Source organism: Muntiacus reevesi, chromosome 2 (genome assembly GCF_963930625.1).
Source record: "Muntiacus reevesi chromosome 2, mMunRee1.1, whole genome shotgun sequence".
Classification (NCBI taxonomy): domain Eukaryota; kingdom Metazoa; phylum Chordata; class Mammalia; order Artiodactyla; family Cervidae; genus Muntiacus; species Muntiacus reevesi.
The window spans coordinates 144,819,647-144,846,250 of NC_089250.1; the positions used below are offsets into that span (position 1 = coordinate 144,819,647).

The window sequence follows — 26,604 nt, forward strand, 5'->3', positions numbered from 1 at the left end:
AGTCTTATTGGGTAGTTGAGAGTAAATACAGACATTCATCTATTTAAGTGCCAAACTGTGTGAACCAAGTAAAAATGTTAAGAAATTTCCAGTAAGATAAGATGGAATAGTTGTATACTTTCTTAGAGGAGAAGTTGAAACTCATTTTAAGAATGGGTAGGACTTGAATTGATTAATTGTGTTTATAATTCTAGACTAGCGTTAATAAAGATCCTTCTAGCCTGGAAATTTCAAGACCAAATCATGTTTATGAGACTATGAAGAGACTTGCTTAATTAGGGCAAAAAAAAAAAAAAGAAGAAGTATGTTGAGGGAAATAACTTGATATAATGTAGCAGAAAATTCTGGAAGATCTTGAAAACCAGGCCTAGAACTTCATATTTGATTTCATGGAAACAAAGAGCCACTATAAATTTTTGAAGAAAAAAGTAGTGGTGATTAAGAAAGATTAATCTGACAATAGTACTCAATCTAATAAGCATTTAAAAACTCATATTATGCTCTCAAGCTTTGTGGGAAATATTGAAGGCAGAGGAGAAGAGGGTGGCAGAGGATGAGATGGTTAGATGGCATCACCGACTCCACAGACATGAATCTGAGCAAATTCCAGGAGATAGTGAAGGACAGGGGAGCCTGGCTGGCTACACATTCCTTGGAGTTACCAAGAGTAAGATATGACTTAGCAACTGAACAACAACTACTGGAAAGTGAAGGGGAAAAAGAAACTGGCCCTGCCTTGAAGAAACCTACAGTGCAAGGTTGGGATGGAAAGCTTATTCAAACAGAGATATAATAGAGAAATAAAACAATCTTTCCAAATAGAAATAAAGCACCAATTCGAGTGCTTTTCTTATTTTGGAGAATGATAAATAACATGTAAATAGTGCAGGAGACTTTAATGGAAAGGTAAATTGGCCTAATTGTGGATGTTATCTGTACTAAGAAGTTTGGATTTATCCTGTAGGTGACAGAGAGCAATAAAAGGTTTTTAGCAGGGGAGTAGTCTTTTTAGAACAATGATTCTGAGAGTAGTATATGAAATGGAGCAGATACAGATTTAGGCAAGAAGGCGATCTCAACAGTAGTAACACTGATAAGAGGTATTGGTGGTTTAGACTAGAGTAAAATGCAAAACTAAGGTTAGATCTATTAAAATACATGACTCAAAGGAAAAATTGAAGACCTAAAATTGACTTCAGTCTATTTAAAGAAAAAAAAAAAGGTGGGAATGGGAGGGATGAGTAAAAATTGACTCTGAGAATTTAAGCCTGGGATAGAAAGTTGAGAAGTAAAGAGCTAGCCTAAAATGAGTGAGAATGGTAAAGAGTGCTTTAAGGACTTCCCTGGTAGTCCAGTGGTTAAGAATCTGCCTGCCAGTGCAGGGGACATGGGTTCAATCCTTGGTCCGGGAAGATCCCACATGCTGCAGAGCAACTAAGTCTGTGAACCCCAACTACTGAGCCTGAACTCTAGAGCCATGCTCCACAACAAGAGAAGTCACCACAAGGAGAAGTTGCACACTATGATGAAGAGTAGCCCTCGCTCGCTCCAACTAGAGAAAGCTCTCACACAGCAATGAAGACTCAGCACAGCCAGAAAAAAAAAAAAAAAAAGAGTGCTTTAAATTTGGATATGTTGGTTTTGAGACAGTTTTTTTTTTAATGTGATTCCTTTTTTCTTTTTTATTCACCTCCAGGTTACTTCTGGAAACATTTTATCCAAAATACATAACATCCCTGAGATCTAACACATGAGCTTTAGTAGTATTTCATTTGACTTTTACCTACCACATCTGTTTTACCTATCAAATTTCTGTTACCAAGTCTGCATGTCTGCAGGTGTTATAACTCTAATGCTTCCAGTTTGAAGTTAAATTCAAAGTTATCAGTGAGGCTTTTATTCTGCCCTTAAAAATTCTAAACTAGTGAATGCTAGGTTAAGGCATAAATATTCAAGTTAATGTAAAATCTTTTACAGTAGTATTTTAATGCTAATATTTATACACTATTGTTACTCTAGAACTACACATACATTCTGCAAATAATTTGCTATAATGAAATGTTCCATCTGAGTGTTGTGAATGAGTCGTTTTGAGCAGTCAGGTTTTTCTAGTTGGCTCAAGGTTGAGTGGTAAAATACAACTTTTATTTTTTTATTTTATTTTTTTACAACTTTTATCGAAGGAATTTTTTTCCCTCAGTTTATTTTTCATTTATCTGACTTCCATTTTTCCATTTAACATATTTTCTTCTGGATTTCATCTGTTTGGTTAATTTTTATTTTGACATAATTTCAGATGTGCAGAAAAGTTAAAAGAATAGTAAAAAATAAATAAATAAATAAAATCCCATTATACTTTACATAGATTCTCCATATGTCAACACATTTGCTTGATCTCTGTACATGAAGTGAAGTGAAGTGAAAGTCACTCAGTTGTGTCTGACTCTTTGCGACCCCATGGACTAAACAGTCCATGAAATTTTCCAGGCCTACTGGAGTGGGTAGCCCCTTCTCCAGGGGAATCTCCCATGTTGTAGGCATACACATATATATACTAACAGGCTTCCCCGGTGGCTCAGTGGCAAAGAATTTGCCTGCAATGCAGGAGGTGCAGGTTCAATCCCTGGGTCGGGAAGATCCCCTGGAGGAAGGCATGGCAGGTCACTCCAGTATTCTTGCCTGCTGAATACCATGGACAGAGGAACCTGGCAGGCTATAGTCCATAGGGTTCCAAAGAGTCAGACACGACTGAAACAACTTAGCATGCACATGTATATATTAACACCAATTTATTTATAATTTTTTCTGAGCTCTTTTAAAGTTAGTTGCAGACACATGTCCTTTTATCCCTAAATATTTTCATTGTATGTTTCTAAAACCAAGGACATTCTTTTAAATAACCACAGTACAAATGACACAAATGAACTTATTTACAAGACAAAAATAAACTCACAGACATAGAAAACAAACCTAACCTAGGGTTACCAAGGGGAAAAGGGGGAGGGGTAAATTTGGAATTTGGGATTAACACTACTACCATATATAAAATAGATAAACATAAGGACCTACTGTATAGCACAAGGAACTATAGTTAATATCTTATAATAACTTGTAGGGGAAAAGAATCTGGAAAAGAATAAATATAAATGTATAGCTGAATCACTTTGCTGTATACCTGAAACATTGTAAATCAACTGTACTTCAGTTTAAAAAAAAAATAACCCCAGTACAGACTGTTGAAGTCAGGAAGTTGAATGGATAAACAAACTTTGGTACATCCATACAGTGCTACTCAGTTCAGTTCAGTTCAGTCACTCAGTCATGTCCGACTCTTTGCGACCACAGTGCTACTACTTGCCAATAAAAAGGAAAGAACTGCTGAAATATGAAAGAACACAAATGAATCTCATAAATGAATGTATTTATTATGTTAGGTGAAAAGACAGGCTCAAAAAATTATATCCTGTATGATTCATTGTATGACACCTTAGAAAAGACAGAATTATTGAGACAAAAAATACATCAGTGATCCCTAGGGAAAGGAGTTGACTATATTAAGGGGAATTTGGAAGGTAATGTAACTGCTTTACATCTTGATTGTGGTGGTGGTGGTTATATAACTTTATGCTTTCCTCAAAACTCAATAGAACTAAACACCAAAGAAATTTTTTTTTCCACATGTTAGTTTTAAAAGTGGAGAAGCAATCAGGAAATTAATATTGTTATTTTATTAGTTCATCTATAGACTTGTTTCAGATTTTTCCAATAATTCTGGTATTGTCCTTTATACAAACCTTATGTCCCATTTATAATACCCACTTAATAATTGTGCATCAAGAACAGATGAAGTAAAGGGTGGAGAAGAAAGAAAATTGTGGATATGGGCTCGATAGTCCTTACTCACCCCATTAGGCTCAGATCACTTGTTTTTCACTATGTAAGTTAGTGCAGAGGAGTTTACCATCAATTTTGTTTCAGCTCCTCCCCCCACCAAATAACTTCAGATCACAGGCTGCATTCAGTTTTGTCTCTTTAGTTTTCTTTAACCTGTAACAGTTCCTTAGTCTTCCTTTGCATTTTATGACCTTGACACTTTTTTTTGTTAGGTACAGACTAGAAATTTTCTAAGATTTCCCTCAATTGAGGCTAGTCTGTTGTTTCTCTTGAGCAGATTGAGGTTATGTGTTTTGGGCAAGGTTACCTCAGAAGTAATAATGTGTTCTTCTCAGTATATCATATCAAGAGGCACATAATGTTAAGGTGTTTTCTACCAGATCTCTCTTTTGTGAGGCTGTTTTTTCTTTTGTAGTTATTAAGTATCTTATGTAGAAATATTTTGAGATTATGTGACTATCCTCTTATTTGTCACCTGCTAATTTGTATGATGAGTCTTACCTGAATCTCTTAATTACCCATAAGTATATATGGATGTGAGAGTTGGACTATAAGGAAAGCTGAGCACCAAAGAATTGATGCTTTTGAACTGTGGTGTTGGAGAAGACTCTTGAGAGTCCCTTGGGCTGCAAGGAGATCCAACCAGTCCATCCTAAAGTAGATCAGTCCTAAGTGTTCATTGGAAGGACTGATGTTGAAGCTGAAACTCTAATACTTTTGCCACCTGATGCGAAGAGCTGACTCCTTTGAAAAGACCCTGATGCTGGGAAAGATTGAGGGAAGGAGGAGAAGGGGACGACAGAAAGTGAGATGGTTGGATGGCATCATCGACTCAATGGACATGGGTTTGGGTGGACTCTGGGAGTTGATGATGGACAGGGAGGCCTGGCGTGCTGTGGTTCTTGGGGTTACAAAGAGTCGGACATGACTGAGCGACTGAACTGAACTGAAGTAGAACTTAATTTAGCTTGATTGGACATAATTTAGAATTGGACATTTAGCTTGATATGACCAAGGGCAGTTGTGAATATTGCTTATTGGAATGCATCATAGTTAAAGATACAAGGAAAACTGTGCTACTGATCTGGGTGATGTTGGAGAGCACAGTCTTTGAGAACCACCGAGGTGACTATCAGGTATGTTGGCTGTTTCATCATTCCTAGCCATCCTCAAGACTGTAGAGCTATTAATTTCTTATTCACTGACTTTTTGGCTGTCCTCTTCACTCTGAGAAGGATACCTTACTCCTTACTCCTGATAACATGACTGTTTAATGTCACTACCTCTGTTTTAAGCAACAACATAATTGAATTTTTTTGTATTGATTTGTTTTCTCATGGTGGATATTCCAGTAAAAAGTAAAAAATGATTAAAAGAAGTTAGGAAGAAGAGCAAAAAATGTCGGGTTAAACTATCTAAAAAAGAACTAGCTATAACAGTGTCTTTCTCCTTTTCCTGCTTGTTAATGTTAAAGTTACCTTTTTTTAAAACAACAAAATAAATAATATATATATCCTTTGCCCTGATGGGATGGAGAAGGGAAAGGAGCTCCTCTTCAGCTCTATGTTCTGCTCTAATGTGGTAGTCATCCTTTAGCTCCCTTCATCTTTTAATACCTTATTATAATGCTCACTCAATAGTTTCCCGTCTAAATCAGAAAAAATAGAGGGTCAGAAGGAAGAAAATTTCTGATTTGGGCTAGATAGCCATTGAGCACAGAAGAATTGATGATTTTGAACTGTGGTGTTGGACTAGACTCTTGAGAGTCCCTTGGACTGCACGGAGATCCAACCAGTCCATCCTAAAGGAAATCAGTCCTGAATATCCATTGGAAGGACTGATGCTGAAGCTGAAACTCCAATACTTTGGCCACCTGATTCGAAGAACTGACTCACTGGAAAAGACCCTGATGTTGGGAAAGATTGAAGGCAGGAGGAAAAGGGGACGACAAAGGATGAGATGGTTGGATGGCATCACTGACTCAATGAACATGAGTTTGAGTAAGCTCTGGGAGTTGGTGATGGACAGGGAAGCCTGGCGTCCTGCAGTCTATGAGGTCGCAGAGAGTCGGACACAACTGAGCAACTGAACTGAACCGACTCATCGCATTAGGTTAAGATCACAGTTTTTTTGCTATGTAATTTAGTGTAGAGAGCTTGCCATCAATTTTGTTTCATCCCAAGCACCTGTAGAGTAAAAATGTGGTTTATAATGTCTTCAGTATAACAGACTTTCACCAGAAAGTAATTAAGCTTCCAACTTTATTATGATGACATTTAAAAAAAAAACAATTTTGAAATATAGGAGCTTACATTGAATTAAACAGGTTTGGGTAATCTGAAATGGTATTTTATTTAAAGGAGGTGTGTAACTTCATGGACTGGGAGGTAGTTACTTACAGATTATAAGTTTAAAACTGAATATTGACTTAATTGAATACAATTCATTTGTATTGGAGAGTAAAAGCAGTTAGAATTCTGAAGTTACTGAGCCTCTATCCCTAGCTTGTAACATAACATTTTTTTTTCTTTTTCTTTGTATTGATTTTAGGGACCTTTAATGTAAAGTGGTCATTACAAATGTAAAATATCAAGTTAAACCTCATAAGAGATTTCTGGCCAAAAGGAACACCTTAGTCGCTGGCCTATCAAGGTGACACAGAAGGCACACAGATGTTAGCCATAGAGGGCCTCTTGATATAAAATGCAAAAAATGTATACTACGTTTAAAACATCAATATGATCCTGTATTCGATTTCATACTTGTATGAAATTTTTCAGTTAAACTCATGTTGGATATAATTTTTGGATCTGAAAGTAACTCCTCAGTTAGAATATGATGAATATATGTAATATAATGAGTAAATCAGCTGCACTTTCTAAAATATAAACATTACACATGTAATTGGATGAGGGCATGGCAACCCACTCCAGTGTTCTTGCCTGGAGAATCCCATGGACAGAGTAGCCAGGCAGGCTATGTCCATCAGGTCACAAAGGGTCAGGCACGACTGAAGTGACTTAGCACACACTCATACATGTAATTGTGGAAAATAGAGCCCAAATAATGTGTATTTCAATTTTCTGTATTTTGCCTTGCAGATAGTGATTTACATGTGTGGATTGCCAGATTTTTTTCAGTTGTTTTTTAATGTGGTAAAATACACATAAAATTTATCATCTTAACCATTTTAAAAGTATACAGTTCAGTGATATTAAATACATTCATAATGTTGTGCAACCATCACCCCCATTCATCTCCATAACTCTTTTCATCTGGTTAAACTGAAACTCTACCCATTGAACAATAATTCCCCATTCCTTCCTTCTCACAGCCCCTGGTAACCAACATTCTACCTTCTGTATGAATGATTTTGAACACTCTTAAGTGTGTTATGTCAGTGGAATCATACTGTATTTATCTTTTTATGACTAGCTTATTTCACTTAGTATAATGTCTTAGTATAGTGTCTTCAAGATTCAACAATATTGTGGTATGTGTCAGAATTTCCTTCCTTTTTAAGGCTGAATATTATTCCATTGTAAGTATATACTGAATTTTGCTTAACCATTCATCCATCAGCATACACTTGCATTGCTTCCGTGTTTTAGCTATTGTGGATAATGCTGCCACAAACACAGATATACAAATATCTCTTTAAGACTCCTCTTTCAGTTCTTTTGAGTATGTACTCAGAGGTGGAATTGTTGGATCATATAGTAATTCCTTTTTAATTCTTTGAGAAACCATACTGTTTCCCATAGCAGATATACCATTTTACATTCCCCCCAAAGATGCACGAAAGTTCCAGTTTTTCAACAGCCTAATCAATACCTGTTATTTTTTGCTTGTTTGTTTTTGATAGTAACCTACCTAATGAATGTGTGGTACCTTGTAGTTTTGCTGTTCATTTATGAAATGAGTAGTGATACTGAACATCCTTTCATGTGCCTGTTGACCATTTGTATATATTCTTGGATAAATTTCTATTCAAGTTTTCATCCACTTTTGAATCAGGTGGTTCTGTTTTTTGTTGTTGAGTTTTTACAACATCTGTCTATATTCTGGATGTTAATTCTTTATCAGATAAATAATTTGCAATCTTCCCCCCATTTTATGGGTTGCCTTTTTACTCTGTTGATATTTAGAACTCTGAACTTGCTTCCAACTGAATTGTTATTTCCCTCTTTTTAAGTATTAAACATCTCATTGACATTTTAGGGTCTTCTAGCTGCTATTTGAGTTTATAGTGGCAAGAGTGGATTTTAACTGTTAAACCCTGATTAAATTTTATTGCTTTGAACTAACTAAGCACTATTTTTAATAAAATCAAATCTGAGAGAGGAAGAGAAATAACTAAATTTTTTTTAGGATCCGACTTTGAGAACTTGGACCAATCAAACTTTACTATGGTTTAAAACTTAAAAGAGAAGGCAGTAATCCTGGCTTAAGTTGTTATCAGCTAAGTATAAATTGGAGCTTTTTTATGTCCAGTGCCAACCTGCATTTTCAAAGAATGATAAACTAAACTTATAATGAATATGATCTGCTGGGCAGTGCTTAAATATAGATGAAATACTTTCCCACCTAGGTCCCTACATACATTTATTTATATACATGGGCATATGTTTTCCTTTACATAAGTGTATGTCTATATGTATATAAATCTTCATATGAACAAATGCATAAATATACACGGTATTCTAGCTTACAGAATTAGAAATGTAATTCAGTTTACTCCCACAGAATAAGATTGAAGATAATGAGAACTGAATAAAACTTACTTTCTTTCACAGAATTCCTCAGAGAGAGAAGACTGTAATAATGGCGAACCCCCTAGGAAGATAATACCAGAGAAGAATTCACTTAGACAGGTATGAAATTCAGTCTTACTTAAAATAAAAAGCTACCAACAACAAAACAAAAGACAGGAAACCCTCAATTTGCCATTTGTTAAATACTGGAGCTTAAATTAAGAATACTCTGAAGTTTGTCCGGCTCTCAAGTCATCAATTCAATCAGTTAACATTGTTTTCCCAGTCATTTAAAAATTATCCTAGGTGTACAAGTACAGGGCAGTCAATTGTTTACACGTAGTGAAAACAAAAATCAAAGGAAAGTTTTCTTATTCAGGGGAAAATAACTTGAAATGTATCTTAAATGCAGATAGTAGAATAGTTTAAACCTTACTTTTCTATTAAGATTCTTCATACGCTAAAAAATAATAAAAACCAAAAGGGATCTACCAGTAATGAAGTTAGCTCCTATAAGTCTGAGCAAATTTGTTTGCTTTTTCTGGAAGTAAAGGCCAATGTTAATGACAACTTTAAAATAATTTTTACTCACCACAGTGCCCAACTTCTCAAAGATAATATTTTCTTTGAAAGTTCAATTCTGTGGTGCTCTGTTTTTAAAAACTAAAATGTTAAACATTTGGTCAAAAAATTGGTTCTTCTCACTGCCTGTAGCAACCTCTAACATCTTCCATCTCCCACTGGCAGCAAAAACAAGTTCTTACAGTGCTGCCAGAGAATAGGTATGCACAAATATTTATTTTAAATATAAAATTGGAGTAGACGAGTACCAGCAGTAGTAAAAATAATTTTAATTTAATTGCATCTATGGCATTATTCTAAGAAAAAGAAGAGATTGAATATTTGTTGAGCACCCACTGTGAACTTGATACTTAATTTTACTTAACCCTCACAAGAACTGTGTAAAGTTGCTAGATATGATTTCCAGTTTATAGATGAAGAAAATGGAGGCCGAGAAAGATCTGATGACTTGTTTAATTAGCAAGTCAGTGATTTGAAAGATCTCAGTGTTGCCAAAGCATTTTTACTTCCGCCCTCTACCTCTAGTCGGTAGACAGTGTTAATTTAGGGGAAAAGTAATTGAAATTGTGACACATCATTCTTTTATTTATGTTAAAACAATTTTGGATGCAAAATTTTTTAATAAAAATAATTGTAAGTAGAATTGAATCAGTTCAGGAAGCTTTGTTAAATAGCCAGATGATCATCAAGCATTGATATTGTTCAGTTAGAGTTTTAACTCTTGGAGATAAACACCTGATCTATAAATCTAAATATATAGGATGAAATTGAATAAGATAAATTTGGAAGTGGAAACACTCTGCCCACTATACAGAAACAACTGTCAGAAAACAATGACATGACAAAAAGTTTTGGCAACTTTATTTAAGCTAACAAACGAATTTTCACTCTGCAAAGTTATAAATTAATTTTAATAGGCTGATCCAGATGGTCCATTTGGAAAATGGATAGGCTGATCTGTTGAAAATTAAACTAAATTTATCTCTCTCATACTTCAAACTGAAGCAAGAGAGAGAATCGTGCCTATTAAGTCCAGCACATACAGATGGACCAGCAGGTCACACATGGGACTAATCTGATTCATTTTAAAAATAAATGCATATATTATTGAATCATTTTCTACTTGCAAGATCTGTTTTGTGCAGTGTTTGAAAAAACTTTAATGTTTTTATTTTTTCATTGCTTTTTTAGCAGGTTCTCTTTACCCCGTCTGCTTTAATTTAACAAGCATTTTTTAGGTTTGTTTTTATCCTCCTAGTGCTCCAAAATTATTTTTCTAGTATCTGTCATTCAGTGTTGAGATCCAAGCTCTGGAGATTAATTAGGTCATGAGGCTTTCCCCTCTCCTTTCTTTGTAAAGGGTTTTATCTCTATTCTCTTTGTGAAGAGCATGAACTCAGTGTTCTTGGAAAGAGAAATGGCCTTTAGAAATGGGGAAGTAAGAGATCCTCCTGGGGCCCTGAGAGTCTTTTAGCTTCTGGGTGTTTTAACAGCCCCATGAATGCAGATTTGTAAATTTATTGCAGTGCCATCTGGTTTTTTGCTGGAACCAGATTACTGTTGGCTTGTGTCTGTCTATTGTGGTGGTCACTCCCTAGGAGCTTGCCCTCTCAGTCTTAGGGATGAGTGATGAATAACAGGGGTCAATACTAGAGGGTCACAGGGCAGCTGTCCAGGACTGCTCTGAACTTGATTACCCCATCACTGAGTTTTTTAATGTAGAATATAGTATAGAAACTGTTTAAACGCCCTCTTTTCTCTATGCATAGGACAATAATGAAATGCCATTTGCTCTCCCTACCCCACCTTTAGTCAAGTTATATAGATAAAAAGGTGTCAGAGCTGCCTTTTACCTCATGTCGATATAAGTAGAATTTGCATCATGTGGCCTAGTCCCTTAACTTGAAATTCTTTTGCATACTATTTCTAGTATGCAAGTCCCTAGTATTTCTAGGGGCTTACCGCTCTTTAACCACTGGTTTTAAAATACTGTTATGTTCTAATAAATTTAGTGTTGTTTTAAACTAATTTTAGAGTTTATATATATTATTCTAAAGTATAGTTTAATCATTGTTGATAGGATATGAACACTGCCTGTTAATTTAGAGTTATTTAACTTGTTAGAGGAACTGAAAGAAATATCACTACAGTTCTTACATTTAAAAAGGGAATATTATAAATAACTTTATACCAAATATTTGGCATCTTTGATGACATGGACCAATTCCTTGAAAAACACAACTTACTGATACCAAAACAAGGTGAAACAAAATTTGAAGATCCCTATGTCTGTTGAAAAACTGAATTATCAAAAGGCCCGCATGGTTTTCTGGTGAACTCTATCAAACATTTAAGGAATAAATAACACCAAAATAGAAAACAGAGTAGAAAAGAACCCTCCCTGACTTGTATTATGAGTTTACCGTAACCGTAATTCTAAGGCTTGACAAAGGCATTAGCAGAAAAAAGATTAAAAGAGTAAGTTAGAAGACACTACTCCCTATGTCACCAAGTTGTTTTGTATACCTACTTTTCCATTTTATATCCAATATTACAAGGCAGTAGAGGTGGGGGGGAGGATGTAATTATTTTTTAAATTTTCTAAATTTCTGAATAATCTTCTGACCTCTTGTTATTATAAGTGTAAACTTTTATTTAAAAGATGTACAGAGTAGCTACAAGTTTCTTTTTACTTTTATTCCTAGAATGTGAAGCCCAGAAAACCATAGCAACTGTGTTCATAGTATTCATATCTACAAACAAGGGCAAAAGCCTGAGAGGATACATGAAAGTACTCATTACTTTTTGAAAACATAGCCTTACAACATGCATACTCCTTCTTAGCTTTACATTGGTGCTAATAGGATCTGTCAACTCTGCCTTTCTCTGTAATTGAGTAAATTGTGACCTCGGTCTAATCCCTCCCCCATCCCCCATTCCCTTTGTGTATGTGTCCACTTACCATCCTGAGAACGTGGGTAGTGATAAATAAAGCATTGAGTAGAGCCCTCTCAACTCTTTGAAAGCAGCATGTTGCCAGCCCTCTAGTTATATTTCTTTAAGTGTTTACGTTTTTCTGTATTCTTTCTCTTGTGTAGCTGGAACCCTGGGGATGCAAAGCCATGAGAGAGGCCAAGAAGCTAACAAAGTAGCTGTCTCCCTTGTTAGCTTGTTCCTTTATTCTTTAAAAACAAGATAAAAACCATCTGGCTCAGGGCATTACATTTTCCTCCCCCATGCACCTCTATAGATGGAGGCTTCACCTGCAGTGAGGGTTTACATTGATTAGGGAGGGAGCAGTAATTCAAGCTTCCATCCTCTTCAAGGATACTTTGCAGTCTTTAAAGGTGCTGACCCACTGAGTTAAACTGTCAAGGGAGGATAAAAAAGTATCTTCATCCCAGGAGGTAACAGCTGCCAGGTTTTCAACACCTTGCACGCTGCTGGAAAAATGTCGCAATTGTCAGCTGAAGAAAAATGACTCTGTTGTCATCTTCTGTTAATGACTGGGCCTTATAAAAGAAACTGCGTAAGCCTTTTAGAAGGAATAAGTAGCTGTTTTCCTTTCCTACCACCCCACCCCTCCCCTAAATTCCTGTGTTGTTCTAAACATTAACTTGGAGTAGATGCACAGAAACCAGCAGTAAAGAAGTTAAAGTTAAAACAATCCAGTGTAAGCATGGAGGTCTGATTGGCATAGCTCCTTTATACAGTTGGATGAGTAGGAGGAACAAGCACATCGCTGACACAGACAATGACATTATCATGTGTATGAACAAAACAACAACAACAACAAAAAGTCATTCATAAGCCAGTGAACTGAGAGAAAACATACTGTATTTCTGCTCTTAGGAGGACAATTTGTTTTCAAGCAGCATCCAGATGGGTAAATACCACGACATTTCTTTTTCAAGAGAGCCACTTCCTTTATAAAAAAAAAAAAGTAAGAGAGAAACTCACTGAATTTACTTCCTTTAATAGCTCTGTAGTGTTTGTATAATATGTAATGGCATTCCCTTCTTTCTGATTTGATTGATGAGGGGGAAAGGTTTAATGAAGTCCCTCATATCAGGCTGGCAGGTTTTTTTCCTATTTGTTTTAGGTTAGTCATTTTAATTGTATTGAGTAATTAGAAGGTACACACAGCCAAGGGAGCTTTGTTCTGATAATTGCTCAAGAAAACCCGTTCCATATCTGTCGTTGCTTTGTGTTAAGATATTTCTCCCCCTAGTGGAAATAGTAAGCACTTTGACTTGGCAAGTAGGCAAGGTGTAATTGCAATATGACAAACTGTGCTTCAGGGACTGTCTTGTAAATACTTTAGTTTGGGGTTTGGCATTATTTCATTATATATGTATTTTTTTCCCCTATGAAACTTCCTACTTCTTTTTTTTCTCCTGAAGTGCTTTGGGCTTTGGATGGGAAAAAATTGCCTGAGATGTTTATTAAAAAAAACAACAACACAAAAACATAGTGCATCCTGGGTAATGTTCTGCAGCTTGACTTAATTTTAGTCATCTGTTTTAATTACCTATTTATAAAAATGCTTTTGCATTTGTAGACATTATTTAATACTTCAGAAGAAGCACCTCATTTGAAATAAATAAATAAATTGTACTTCTTTTAAATAGTCCATGTAAAAGACCTTAAAGGTAATTAATGTAGGTCTCTTAAGTAAGACAGAAGTGATCTTTCCAAGTCTGATGAAGTGATTTGTTTATTTAACTTCCCACTTTGGCTGAATCCTTCAGAGTCTAATAACTTTTTTGTTTTTTAAACATGGCTTTTGCAATTTGTGTCTAGCTACAAAAACCCGTTTTCAAAAAGAAGCAATTTAATAATCAGCAGTCTTAAAATTACTTTGAGGAAGGAAGACTGTATAGGGGGTTGGTTTTTGTTTTATTTTTATTTCAGTGTAATCATTCTTTGATAAATTGTGTAATCACTGACTTAGTAGAAAAAATACTATTGAACTCCTGGGTTGCAATGACCATAAAAAGTGTATTTTCATATAGAGACATAAGATACTGTGAATAAATTATAAAGGAAACAGTTTATATGCTGGTTGAAGTCCATATGGGCCCAATTCATTTTGTGTTCAGTGGTTAATCTGGATGTACCATTAAAAAGGTAGGAGGGGCTATTGTACCCAGTTGCATGAGTCCTTAAAAAAAAATCTGCCATAAGAGCAACATGGAATGAGATCAGATACAGCTTTGCATCTATTGAATGAGATTTGATAGCATCATTGTGGCATTTTTAAAGCTCAGTTTCACCTTCCCTAGATGTCGCTTTTAGTTTGCTTTTTCTATCCTATATATATATATCTGAAGGTCCCTGTATATGCCTCCCCCCACCCCCAATCACTAGCCATTTTCATTATAGTATGTCTTGTTTTGCTATAGGGCTGCTGAACAGATTTCTTAAGCAGCTTTTTGCAAGGTTAAAAAAATGCAGCCTGGTAACAAGTTTGTGTCATTTTAAATATATACCTTCTAGTAAATAAGGAGAAGTCTGGCAATCAATCCCTTTTAGTGTGTTATATGTTTCACCTGACAACTAAACCTTCTATTGATTAGCCATTACTTTGTTAGATAATCCTATGTCATTGAATCCATTGTAAAAAATTAAACTCTTTAAAATGTTTTACCCTAGCAGCAGTGTGAAAATTGAAAACTTGTTCAGAATTACAGCCTGCTTTTACAAAGCAGGTAGTTTTCAGCAAGGCATCTTACTGGTTTATGCTTATGTGCTTTATATGCAATATAAAAACGTATTAAAGTACTCCAACGCAAAGCTCTCTGCCTCTGGTTTAGCAATGAAGCTACCTTTTCAGATGCTGTATGGAGATAGAACCTATCTTGCCTGTGGCTGTTATACTCACTAGTTTATTTTAGCTGAAAGGAGTCTTATAATAGTAAAATACTGAAAGTAAAATATTTGATTCTTTGGCCTTTTTGTTTCAGACTGATCTAAGGACTCTGACCAGTTGTAGTTTACTAATCTAGGTGACTTCCTTTGGAGAAAAAGATCATATACCCATTTTACAGATGGAATGTCTAGAAAATAAAAACCTGTATATATCCTTGGGCTTCCCAGGTGGTGCTAGTGGTAAAGAACCTGCCTGCCAGTGAGGGAGACTTAAGAGACACAGGTTCAATCCCTGGGTTGCGAAGATTACCTGGAGTAGGGCATAGCAACCCACTCCAGTATTCTTGCCTGGAAAATCCCATGCACAAAGGAATATCTCAGGCTACAATCCATAGGGTCACAAGAGTCAGACATGACTGAAGCGACTTAGCATGCATGCGCATCCCTACTCTGGAAACTCCTAAAAGTTTCCTGAATCTAACTAATGTTCCCCCTGAGTTGTATTATACTCATTTCTGAGGGTAAAAGAAATTTTGGGGAAAAATTCATTTTCTCCCTGCCATGACTTTTTTTTTCTTTTCAGAAAAATAAAATAACATTTTTATTAACTGTTCAAACCTCTAGTACTTTATCCCTGAAATGTTAACTGCATACTTTTATATTTTCATTGAAATAAAGGTTTCATACAGTGAATTACATATATATTAATTGCATAAGTCACTGAATTTTTGACATCTTTTCAACTATGTAACCACCACCCCAATCAAGCTATCAGTTCAGTTCAGTTCAGTCACTCAGTGTCAGACTCTTTGCAACCCCACAAACCACAGCACGCCAGGCCTCCCTGTCCATCACCAACTCTCGGAGTCCACCCACACCCATGTCCATCAAGTCACTGATGCCATCTAACCATCTCATCCTCTGCCGTCCCCTTCTCCTCCTGCCCTCAATCTTTCCCAGCATCAAGGTCTTTTCAAAGGAGTCAGCTCTTCGCATCAGGTGGCCAGAGTATTGGAGCTTCAGCTTCAACATCATTCCCACCAATGAACACCCAGGACTGTAGGACATTTTCATTACCCAAGAAAGTTCCCTCATTCTCCTTTCCAACCAGTTTCCCTACCCACAATGAATCAAACATTGATCAGCTTCCTGTCATAGATTAGTTTCACCTTGCTTGAATTGTGTGTAATAGAATCATACATGTTGGCGTCTCACTCTCACTCAGCATAATGTTTATGAGATTCACTGTACTGCTGTGTTTATCTAGTTGTTCATTCTCTTTTACTAATCTGCTTTCGGATGGACTGGTTGGATCTCCTTGCAGTTCAAGGGACTCTCAAGAGTCTTTTCCAACACCACAGTTCAGAAGCATCAATTCTTTGGCGCTCAGCTTTCTTTATAGTCCAGCTCTCACATCCATACATGACTACTGGAAAAACCATAGCCTAGACTAGACAGACCTTTGTTGACAAAGTAATGTCTCTGCTTTTTAATATGCTATCTAGGTTGGTCATAACTTTCCTTCCAAGGAGTAAATGTCTTTTAATTTCATGGCTGCAGTCACCGTCTGCAGTGACTTTGGAGCCCCAAGAAATAAAGTCTGTCACTGTTTGCGTCATTTCCCCATCTATTTCCCATGAAGTGATGGGACCAGATGGCATGATCTTAGTTTTGTGAATATTGAACTTTAAGCCAGCTTTTTCACTCTCCTCTTTCACTTTCATCTAGAGGCTCTTTAGTTCTTCTTCGCTTTCTGCCATAAGGGTGGTGTCATCTGCATATCTGAGGTTATTGATGTTTCTCCCTGTAATCTTGATTCCAGCTTGTGCTTCCTCCAGCCCAGCGTTTCTCATTATGTACTCTGCATATAAGTTAAATAAGCAGGGTGACAATATACAGCCTTGACGTACTCCTTTTCCTATTTGGAGCCAGTCTGTTGTTCCATGTCCATTTCTAACTGTTGCTTTCTGACCTGCATACAGATATCTCAAGAGGCAGGTCAGGTGGTCTGGTATTCCTGTCTCTTTAAGAATTTCCCACAGTTTGGTGATCCACACAGTCAAAGGCTTTGGCATAGTCAATAAAGCAGAAATAGACGTTTTTCTGGAACTCTCTTGCTTTTTGATAATCCAGCAGATGTTGTCAACTTGATCTCTGGTTCCTCTGCCCTTTCTAAAACCAGCTTGGTACAGCCACTATGGAAAACAGTGTGGAGATTTCTTAAAAAACTGGAAATAGAACTGCCATATGACCCAGCAATACCACTTCTGGGCATACACACCGAGGAAACCAGATCTGAAAGAGACACGTGCACCCCAATGTTCATTGCAGCACTGTTTATAACAGCCAGGACATGGAAGCAACCTAGATGCCCATCAGCAGATGAATGGATAAGGAAGCTGTGGTACATATACACCATGGAATATTACTCAGCCATTAAAAAGAATTCATTTGAATCAGTTCTAATGAGATGGATGAAACTGGAGCCCATTATACAGAGTGAAGTAAGCCAGAAAGATAAAGAACATTACAGCATACTAACACATATATATGGAATTTAGAAAGATGGTAACAATAACCCTATATGCAGAACAGAAAAAGAGACGCAGAAGTATAGAACAGACTTTTGAACTCTGTGGGAGAAGGTGAAGGTGGGATGTTTCGAAAGAACAGCATGTATATTATCTGTGGTGAAACAGATCACTAGCCCAGGTGGGATGCTTGAGACAAGTGCTCGGGCCTGGTGCACTGGGAGGACCCAGAGGAGTCGGGTGGAGAGGGAGGTGGGAGGGGGGATCGGGATGGGGAATACGTGTAACTCCATGACTGATTCATGTCAATGTATGACAAAACCCACTGAAATGTTCTGAAGTAATTAGCCTCCAACTAATAAAATAAAATTTAAAAAAAATTAAAAATAAATAAAAAAAATAAAACCAGCTTGAACACCTGGAAGTTCACAGTTCACGTACTGTTGAAGCCTGGCTTGGAAAATTTTGAGCATTACTTTGCCAGCATGTGAGATGAGTGCTATTGTGCAGTAGTTTGAGCATTCTTCGGAGAAGGCAATGGCAACCCACTCCAGTACTCTTGCCTGGGAAGTCCAATGGATGGAGGAGCCTGGTTAGGCTATAGTCTATGGGGTCTCAAAGAGTTGGATACGACTGAGCGACTTCACTTTCACTTTTCACTTTCATGCACTGGAGAAGGAAATGGCAACCACTCCTATATTCTTGCCTGGAGAATCCCAGGGACAAGAGCCTGGTGGGCTGCTGTCTCTGGGGTCACACAGAGTCAGACACAACTGAAGCAACTTAGCAGTAGTAGCAGTTGAACATTCTTTGGCATTGCCTTTCTTTGTGATTGGAGTGAAAACTGACCTTTTCCAGTCCTGTGGCCCCTGCTGAGTTTTCCACATTTGCTGGTGTATTGAGTACTGCATTTTTACAGCATCATCTTTTAGGATTTGAAATAGCTCAGCTGGAATTCCATCACCTCTACTAGTTTGTTCGTAGTGATGCTTCTTAGGCCCACTTGACTTCACATTTCAGGATGTCTGGCTCTAGGTTCATACCATTGTGATTATCTGGGTCGTGAAGATCTTTTTTGTCTGTCTTAGTTCTAGATAACAGTCCTTTGTCATCTATGTGTTCTGAATATCCTCACACAATCTGTATCTTGCCTGTTTACTCATGGTCTGTTTTTGATGAGAAGTTTCTGATTTTTGAAACTTAAGGTTCAGTCAGTTAACCTTACCTCATGATTATAAAGATATTCTAGATTTTATTCTAGAAGCTTTATAAAATTTAGCTTTTACCTTGAATTCTGGCCCATTTCAAATTAATTCTTAAGTGTGCTGTGAAATATATTGAGGCTCATTATTTTCCCCATAGTTTTTTTGGACTGAAAATTATTAAGATAGTTTATTTCTTCCTTCAGTTTATTATTAACATTTTATTTTACTTATTTTCTTATTTGTTTGCTTGGCTAGTGATTATAGTATTTATTTGTTTATTATTTATATTTTTATTAAAATATAGTTGATGTATTTCATACTACATTATAATAAGTTATAGGTGTACAGTATAGTGATTCACAGTTTTTAAAAGTTATACTACATTTATAGTTACTATAAAATATTGGCTATATTCCCTGTGTTGTACAGTCCCCATACTTTTTTATTCACTTGTTTTGGAACCATTGCTGAAAAGACTTTCCTTTCCTCCACTGAATTACATGGGTGCCTTTGTCAGAAATCAGTTGGCTGAACAAATGTAGTCTATTTCTGAACCTCCTGGAAAGGAGACTGCTTGCTGCTGTATGCAGAGCAAAGGTATCAGTGGCTGAGGCACTGACCAACTCCTACTTCATGTCCCTGAGTGACACAGAAGATGAGTTCAAGGTCTTCTGTTTTTTTAGAGGTGTCTGTCCTTGCACTGAACACTGCACTCTCTTGATTATTGTAGCTTTGTTAATTCTTGAAATCAGGTAGTGTGAGTCCTCCACATTTTTATTTTTAATATTGTTTTGGCTATAGGTACTTTATACTTCTATATAAATTTTAGAATTGTTAGAATTTCTATTAAAAAGAAGTCTATGGGGTGTTGATTTGGATTTTTTTTGAAGCTCAAATATCTATTTGCATAGAATTAACTGCTCAATAATAGAGTCTTCCAGTGTGCAGACATGGTCTGTATCTCCGTTTGTCTTTTAAAATTTTTCTAAGCAATGTTTTTTTTTCCTTTCCAGTTTTCAGTGTCCATTTTGTATATGTAGTTTGTTAGATTTATTCCTAAGTATTTAATGTTTTTCAGTGCTATTATAAACTTTTCTCATTCTCTGTTGTTAAGAGTATATAAATGCAGTTGGTTTTTGACTGTTGTCTTTGTTTCCTATCATTTGTGAATAAAGAGAATTTTTTTCTTTTCAACTTACTTGCCTTTTGTTTCTTTTTCTTTATTTGAATTGCTAAGGCCTCCATATAATGTTGAATAGATGTGGTAAGAGGACATCTTTGCTTTGTTCCCAGTTGTGAGAGAGTTTTAAATAGTCTTTCACTGTTAAGAATGATGTTAGTTGAAATTTTTTAGGTGCCCTTTATGGGATTGAAGAAGTTCCCATTTATTTCTAGCTTGCTGTTGTATTTTTTTTTAATTATAAATTGGTGTTTAATTTTGTCAAATACATATCCAATTCTATTAATATGGAGAAGCACATCAGTTGACTTTGTTAAGAAGTTTTGTGTCAAAACTTTTGTTTTGTGTCAATCCCTTTTGTTCAAAAGGGATTTTAGTTTGTAGGTTTTTTTTTTCTGATATCTTTGTTGTGATGTTCTTCTTCCTTACTGTTAAGTGGAATTCACCAGTAACACTGTGGCCCAGAAGTTTTCTTTGTGGGAAGATTTTTTTAAAATTTATGTGTAATGTAGTGTGCTTAATTGCTCAGTCGTGTCCAACTCTGCGACCCCATGGACTATAGTCCCCCAGGCTCCTATGTCCATGGGGATTCTCCAGGCAAGAATACTGGAATGGGTGGCCATGCCCTCCTCCAGGGGATCTTCCCAAGCCAGGAATCAAACCCAGGTCTCCCACATTGCAGGCTGAGTCTTTACTGCCTGAACTACCAGGGAAGCCATTTATGTGTAATAGTTTCTAATAATGTCAACTTCTTTAAGAGTTGTAGAGCTGTCTGTTGTTATTTAGTCGTTAAGTCATGTCCAACTCTTTTGTGACCCCATAGCCCACTAGGTTCCTCTGTCTGTGACTGGAGTGGGTTGCCATTTCCTTCCCCAGGGGATCTTCCCGACTCAGGGGTTGAACTGCATCTCCTGCATTGGTAGGCAGATTCTTTACCACTGAGCCACCTGAGAAGTCCCTATAGAACTGTCCAGATTTTCTATTTCTTATTCTGTCTATTTTAGTCATTTGTATCTTTCAAGAAATGTATCCTGTTTTATTCAACAGATTGTAATCTATTAGTATCTTTTATTTTATTTTAATACTCTTCCATTTTGTCAAATGAGAGCCCATTTAGGCTGGCATCTGTGCCCCTATGATATATGTCCATTATTCCCTGAGTATTTCCAGGTTCGTCTTGTATTTACTCTGTCCGTTCCAGGAATCAAGCATTTCTCCAGGGAGCTATGGCTCCTTTTAGCGCCGAATTGTATTTAGAAGACAGGATTTAAATGTTAACTTTTGTTTTACATCTATATTATATATTTTGAAAACCATGAGTTCACATTGATATCTCCAGTTCCAATACAGTGTCAACAGAGTTTGTTTTAGGCTTTTCCCTTTTCATATTTGTAATTCTCCTTTAATGATAAGAAACCTGGTTTGAGTTTTTCCCTCTTAGCACTTTAAAATTCCCTGTTCCTTGGGAACTCCTTGGTGGTCCAGTGGTTAGGGCTTGGCGCTTTCACTGCCAAGGGTTCAGTTCAATCCCTGCAGCACCCTCTGCAAAAAAAAAAAAAAAAAATTGTATTCCTTTGTCTTTTAGACTTCATTGCTTATGGTGAAAAATCTGCCATTATTTGCATTGTTGCTCCCATATATATGGAATCCCCTTTTGCTGCTTTTAAGGTTTTGTTTTTGTTACTGATTTTCAGCAGTTTTGACTGTCTTGGACCTAGGTTTTATTTTCTGATATTTAGGGTTTTTTTGTATTTAATCTTTTGGGGTTTACTGTCCTTACAGTAGAAAGCCAATGGTTTTCACCAAATTTGAGAAATAGCTGGTCACTATTTTTATAACTTTCTGTGCCCAATTTTTGCCTCTCTCCTGGGTCTCCAATTCCATAATGTTAGCTCATTGAAAATTGTCCCACAGGTGACTGAGTCTCTGTTCTTTTTTTTTCTTTTCCCCTTTCTATTCTTCAGATTATTTCAGTTGATCTGTCTTTTAAGTTCATTGGCCTTTTTTTCTGCCATCTCCAACCTGCTTTTAAGCTCATCCAATAAATTTTTAATTTCAGGTAACATATTTTCCCATTCTAGAATTTGTTTGGCTTATTTTAGTTTTTTATTTTAATGGTGAAAATTTCCATCTGTTTACTCACTGTGATTGTATCTTTCCTTAAGTTGTTGAACATATTTGTTATAGCTTCTGTAGAACCTTAATGAACTGATTCCCATAACTAGATCATCTCGTGGCCATTTTCTGTTGATTTCTTTTTCTCTTTATTGTGGATCCCTTTTCTTCTCATGTCTAGTAGTTTTCATTGTTTAGCGGACATTATAAACAATATATTGTGGAGACTCTGGTTTCTTTTATCTTCCTCTGTTTATCATACTGGCTGATCACTGTGACTTCATAAGAGTCTTGGTTTTATGTTTGTTAGGGCAGGTGTGTTTTGGTTTTGTCCTTAGTCCTGAGGCATATCCCTTAGTCCTAAAGACTTAACCTTTAGTCTGAATGCAGGGTCTTTCTAAGCTTTCAATAGAAAGTTTGAGTTGCTTATGAAACTCCTCTAAACTCAGATTCAAAACCCTGTGTCTCCTTATGCACAGCAGCTGAAATCTCTTCTCATATCTTTCAGTCTTCTAGCAATTACTTTATTTTGGAATATTTGGAGTCTCTCATTCATGTAAGTAGTTTGAAGTTTAGCTGTAGATTTGAGAGAAATTTATATGCATGTTTTGATGCTTCCTCCCTGCCAGAGGAAGGGCTGGCTCTTCCTGTTTTCTATTTTTCATCTCAATTTCGAGCCACTGTGGCTGCCCTGAACTCCCCAAGCCAATAGACTGTCTTTCTATTTTAATTTTTAGCCATCCTGCATCAAATAGCCTGTGAGTACCCTCATGGAAAAAGCACGTAAACATGAATCTTACTAAGTGTGATTCTCCTCTCTTCTTTCTCAGTCGTCTTCTCCCCCCAATTTCCGCCTACTTTTGGTCAACCTGTAGTGCCTTTGTTTTTTTAAAATATTTTTTCCATGGTTTATAATTGTTATCTGAGAAGAGTTAATACAAACAAACATCTCTGCCATTATTGGAACTAGTACTCTTTGGCTTAAAGTTTTATTTTATTTAGTATATATCAATTGCTTCATAAATGTCTTAAGAACACAGTTTAAAAATTGTGTTGTCTGTACATGAATAGTTTGTGTACTATTGTCTGTACATGGATAATTGTGAATAGTTTCACAAATATTAGCATTTGTGAAAGAAGTACTGAACCCTGAGTCCAGATGTACATGTGCCAATAGCGCCTGTACACTAATGTCAAATGATCCAGTTTATTCTTTTAAAATATGTGTTTGAAATAATTTCAACTTAAATAGTATAAGAATAAAACAATTAAGTGGATAAATGTTAAAAAATTTAACTTGTTTAAATGGAAACTCAAATTTATAATGTTATTTTTTCTATTTCCTTAAATTTTATTCTTATCTGTTCTTTTCCAAAGAATGATAGTTGACCAAAAATGAATTATTTAAAATATCTGTGTCCATTGCTAATATAAATAAGTACATAAATGAATAAGCAGACAAATGGAAGAACTCATAGCTCTCCCTTCAGAAGAATCCCAATTAATTAACGTAGAAGGAAAGAGAAATTAAAAAATAACCATTAGGACGCAACAGTAGAAATGACCATAGGCAAGATCCAACAATATGCTCAAATTAGCATGCAAAAGTTGAAGCAGAAGCAAAATATTTGCATGGTGTTAAAGTGTTTTTCTCAGTATATTTAGTAATTTCTAAAGGAAAAATATTAAGCTAATAATAGAGAATCTTGCTAGACACAATCTTAGGCAAATGGTCAAGGTTAACATCAGTATTTCTGAATACTCAGTAGTGTACCTCCTGACATGGTGCATTGAGAAAAGCACCTTACGTCTGTGGTGTCCTTCCCAATAATCTACAACCTCAGTCTGATCTTGAGGAAACATGAGACAAACCCAAACTGAGGGACATTCTATAGATTAATCAGTACTCTTCAGCAGTGTCAGAATCATGAAAGACAAGCAAAGATGGGAAAATTGTCACAGATTAGAGGAGACTAAGGATACATGGCCACTAAATGCAATATGGTTTCTTGAGTTAGATCCTGAATGGAAGAAGAATGTTAGTGGAAAAACTGGTGAAAGTCAAGTAAGTTCTTAACTTTGTATTGTACCAAGGTTAATTGGTTTATTTTGGTAAATATTCTCTGGTTGTGTAAGACCTCAATGTAAAGGGAAGCTGGGAAAGGCTGTACAGGAACTCATATCTATTTTGCAACTGTTCTATAAATCTAGAATTTTAGAAAGTTGATATTTTCTTATTATTGGTTATGAGATCACCTGTGTCTTAAGACTTTTCTCTTTAATTTCAACACATATGTGTATATCAAGAGTTCTCAAAGAGTGTTCTTAGACCACTGACGTTAACATCAGCTGGGGATTTGTTAAAAATGCAAGTTCTCAGAAGCTCCAGGGATGGGGCCCAGCAATCTGTGTTTTAACAAGTCCTCCAGATGATTGCGATGGGCACTAATGTTTGAGAGCCCTGACTTGTACTTTCAGTAAAAACATAAGACTAAAAGGAAACATTTTAATCAATATATTGGCCAGTTATATTACAATAAAGTGTCAGTTCAGTTCCATCACTCAGTCCTGTCCAACTCTTTTCTTCGATCCCATGGACTGCAGCACACCAGGCTTCCCTGTCCATCACCAACTCCCGGAGCTTGCTCAAACTCATGTTCATAGAGTCACTGATGCCATCCAACCGTCTCATCTTCTGTCATCCCCTTCTCCTCCTGCCTTCAGTCTTTCCCAGCATCAAAGTCTTTTCCAATGAGTCAGTTCTTCACATCAGGTGGCTAAAGTATTGGAGTTTCAGCTTCAACATCAACCCTTCCAATGAATATTCAGGACTGATTTCCTTTAGGATGGACTGGTTGGATCTCCTTGCAGTCCAGGGGACTCAAAAATCTTTTCCATCACCACAGTTCAAAAGCATCAATTCTTTGGTGCTCTGCCTTCTTTATGGTCTCTCACATCCATACATTACTACTGGAAAAACCATAGCTTTGACCAGACGGACCTTTGTCAGCAAAGTATTGTCTCTGCTTTTTAATATGCTGTCTAGGTTGGTCATAGCTTTTCTTCCAAGGGGCAAGCATCTTTTAATTTCACGGCTGCAGTCACCATCTGCAGTGATTTTGGAGCCCCAGAAAAAAGGTCTCTCACTGTTTCTGTTGTTTCCCCATCTATTTCCCATGACATGATGGGACCAGACGCCATGATCTTCATTTTTTGAATGTTGAGTTTTAAGCCAGTTTTTTCACTTTCCTCTATCACTTTCATCAAGAGGCTCTTCAGTTCCTCTTTGCTTTCTGCCATAACAGTGGTGTCATCTGCATATCTGAGGTTATTGATATTTCTCCCGGCAGTCTTGATTCCAGTTTGTGCTTCATCCAGCCCAGCATTTCACATGATGTACTCTGCATATAAGTTAAATAAGCAGGGTGACAATACTCCTTTCCCTGTTTGGAATCAGTCCATTGTTCCATGTCCAGTTCTAACTTGCTTCCTGACCTGCATACAGATTTCTCAGAAGACAGGTAAGATGGTCTGGTATTCCCATCTCCTTAAGAATATTCCACAGTTTGTTATGATCCACACAGTCAAAAGCTTTGGTATAGTCAGTAAAGCAGAAGTAGATGTCTTTCTAGAACTCTCTTGTTTTTTTCTATGACCCAACGGATGTTGGCCATTTGATCTCTAGTTCCTCTGCCTTTTCTAAATCCAGCTTGGACATCTGGAAGTTCTTGGTTCATGTACTGTTGAAGCTTTGCTAACCAGCGTTTTTGCTTTTTTTTAATTACGGTAAAATACATGTAACATTTACCACTTTAATTAGCTTTAAATATGCAGTTCATGGTATTAAATACATTCTTCATATTGTTGTATAATAACCACCACCACCCATCCCCATAACTTTTAACATCTTATGAAACTGAAATGCTGTACTCACTAAACAGTAACTCCCTATTCCCTCTTTCTCCCATCTAGTTGAAACCACTATTTTACTTTCTGTCTCTATGTTTTTGACTAAATGGAATCATGCAGTATTTGTCTTTTTGTGACTGGGTTATTTCACATAGCATAATGTCCTTAGGTTTCATCCATGTTATAGTATATGTCAGAATTTCTTTTCTTTTTAAGACTGAATACTGTTCCACTGTATTTATGTACCACATTTTGCTTATCCATTTATCTGTCAGTGGACATTGTGGATCTTAGCTATTGTGGATAATGCTGCCATGAACGTGAGTGTACAAATATCTCATAAAGACTCCACTTTCAGTTCTTAATGTACCCAGAATTGGAATTACTGGATCATAGGGTAATTCTGCTTTTAATTTTTTGAGGAATCGCTACTATATTGTTTTGTTTTGTTTTTTTTCCACCTTGGCTATACCATTTTGCATTCCCACTAACAGTGCACAGGGGTTCCTGTTTCTCCACATTTTCACCAACACTTGTTTTCTGGTTTTGTTTTGTTATTAGTA

General features: G+C 36.4%; 1 protein-coding gene across 11 annotated transcripts in view; it reads left to right on the top strand.

The window, feature by feature from the left end:
• The window catches only part of BTRC (beta-transducin repeat containing E3 ubiquitin protein ligase), a 174,064-nt gene that overhangs the window by 82,723 nt on the left and 64,737 nt on the right, over nucleotides 1-26,604 (top strand). For 6 of the 11 annotated variants that reach the window (XM_065923159.1, XM_065923164.1, XM_065923162.1 and 3 more), the window contains one exon: nucleotides 8,691-8,768. The exons of the other annotated variants lie outside the window; for them this stretch is intronic. In XM_065923159.1, the coding sequence (XP_065779231.1) occupies nucleotides 8,691-8,768 (78 nt within the window). The remainder of the gene's footprint in view (nucleotides 1-8,690; nucleotides 8,769-26,604) is intronic. 11 annotated transcript variants of the gene reach the window in all.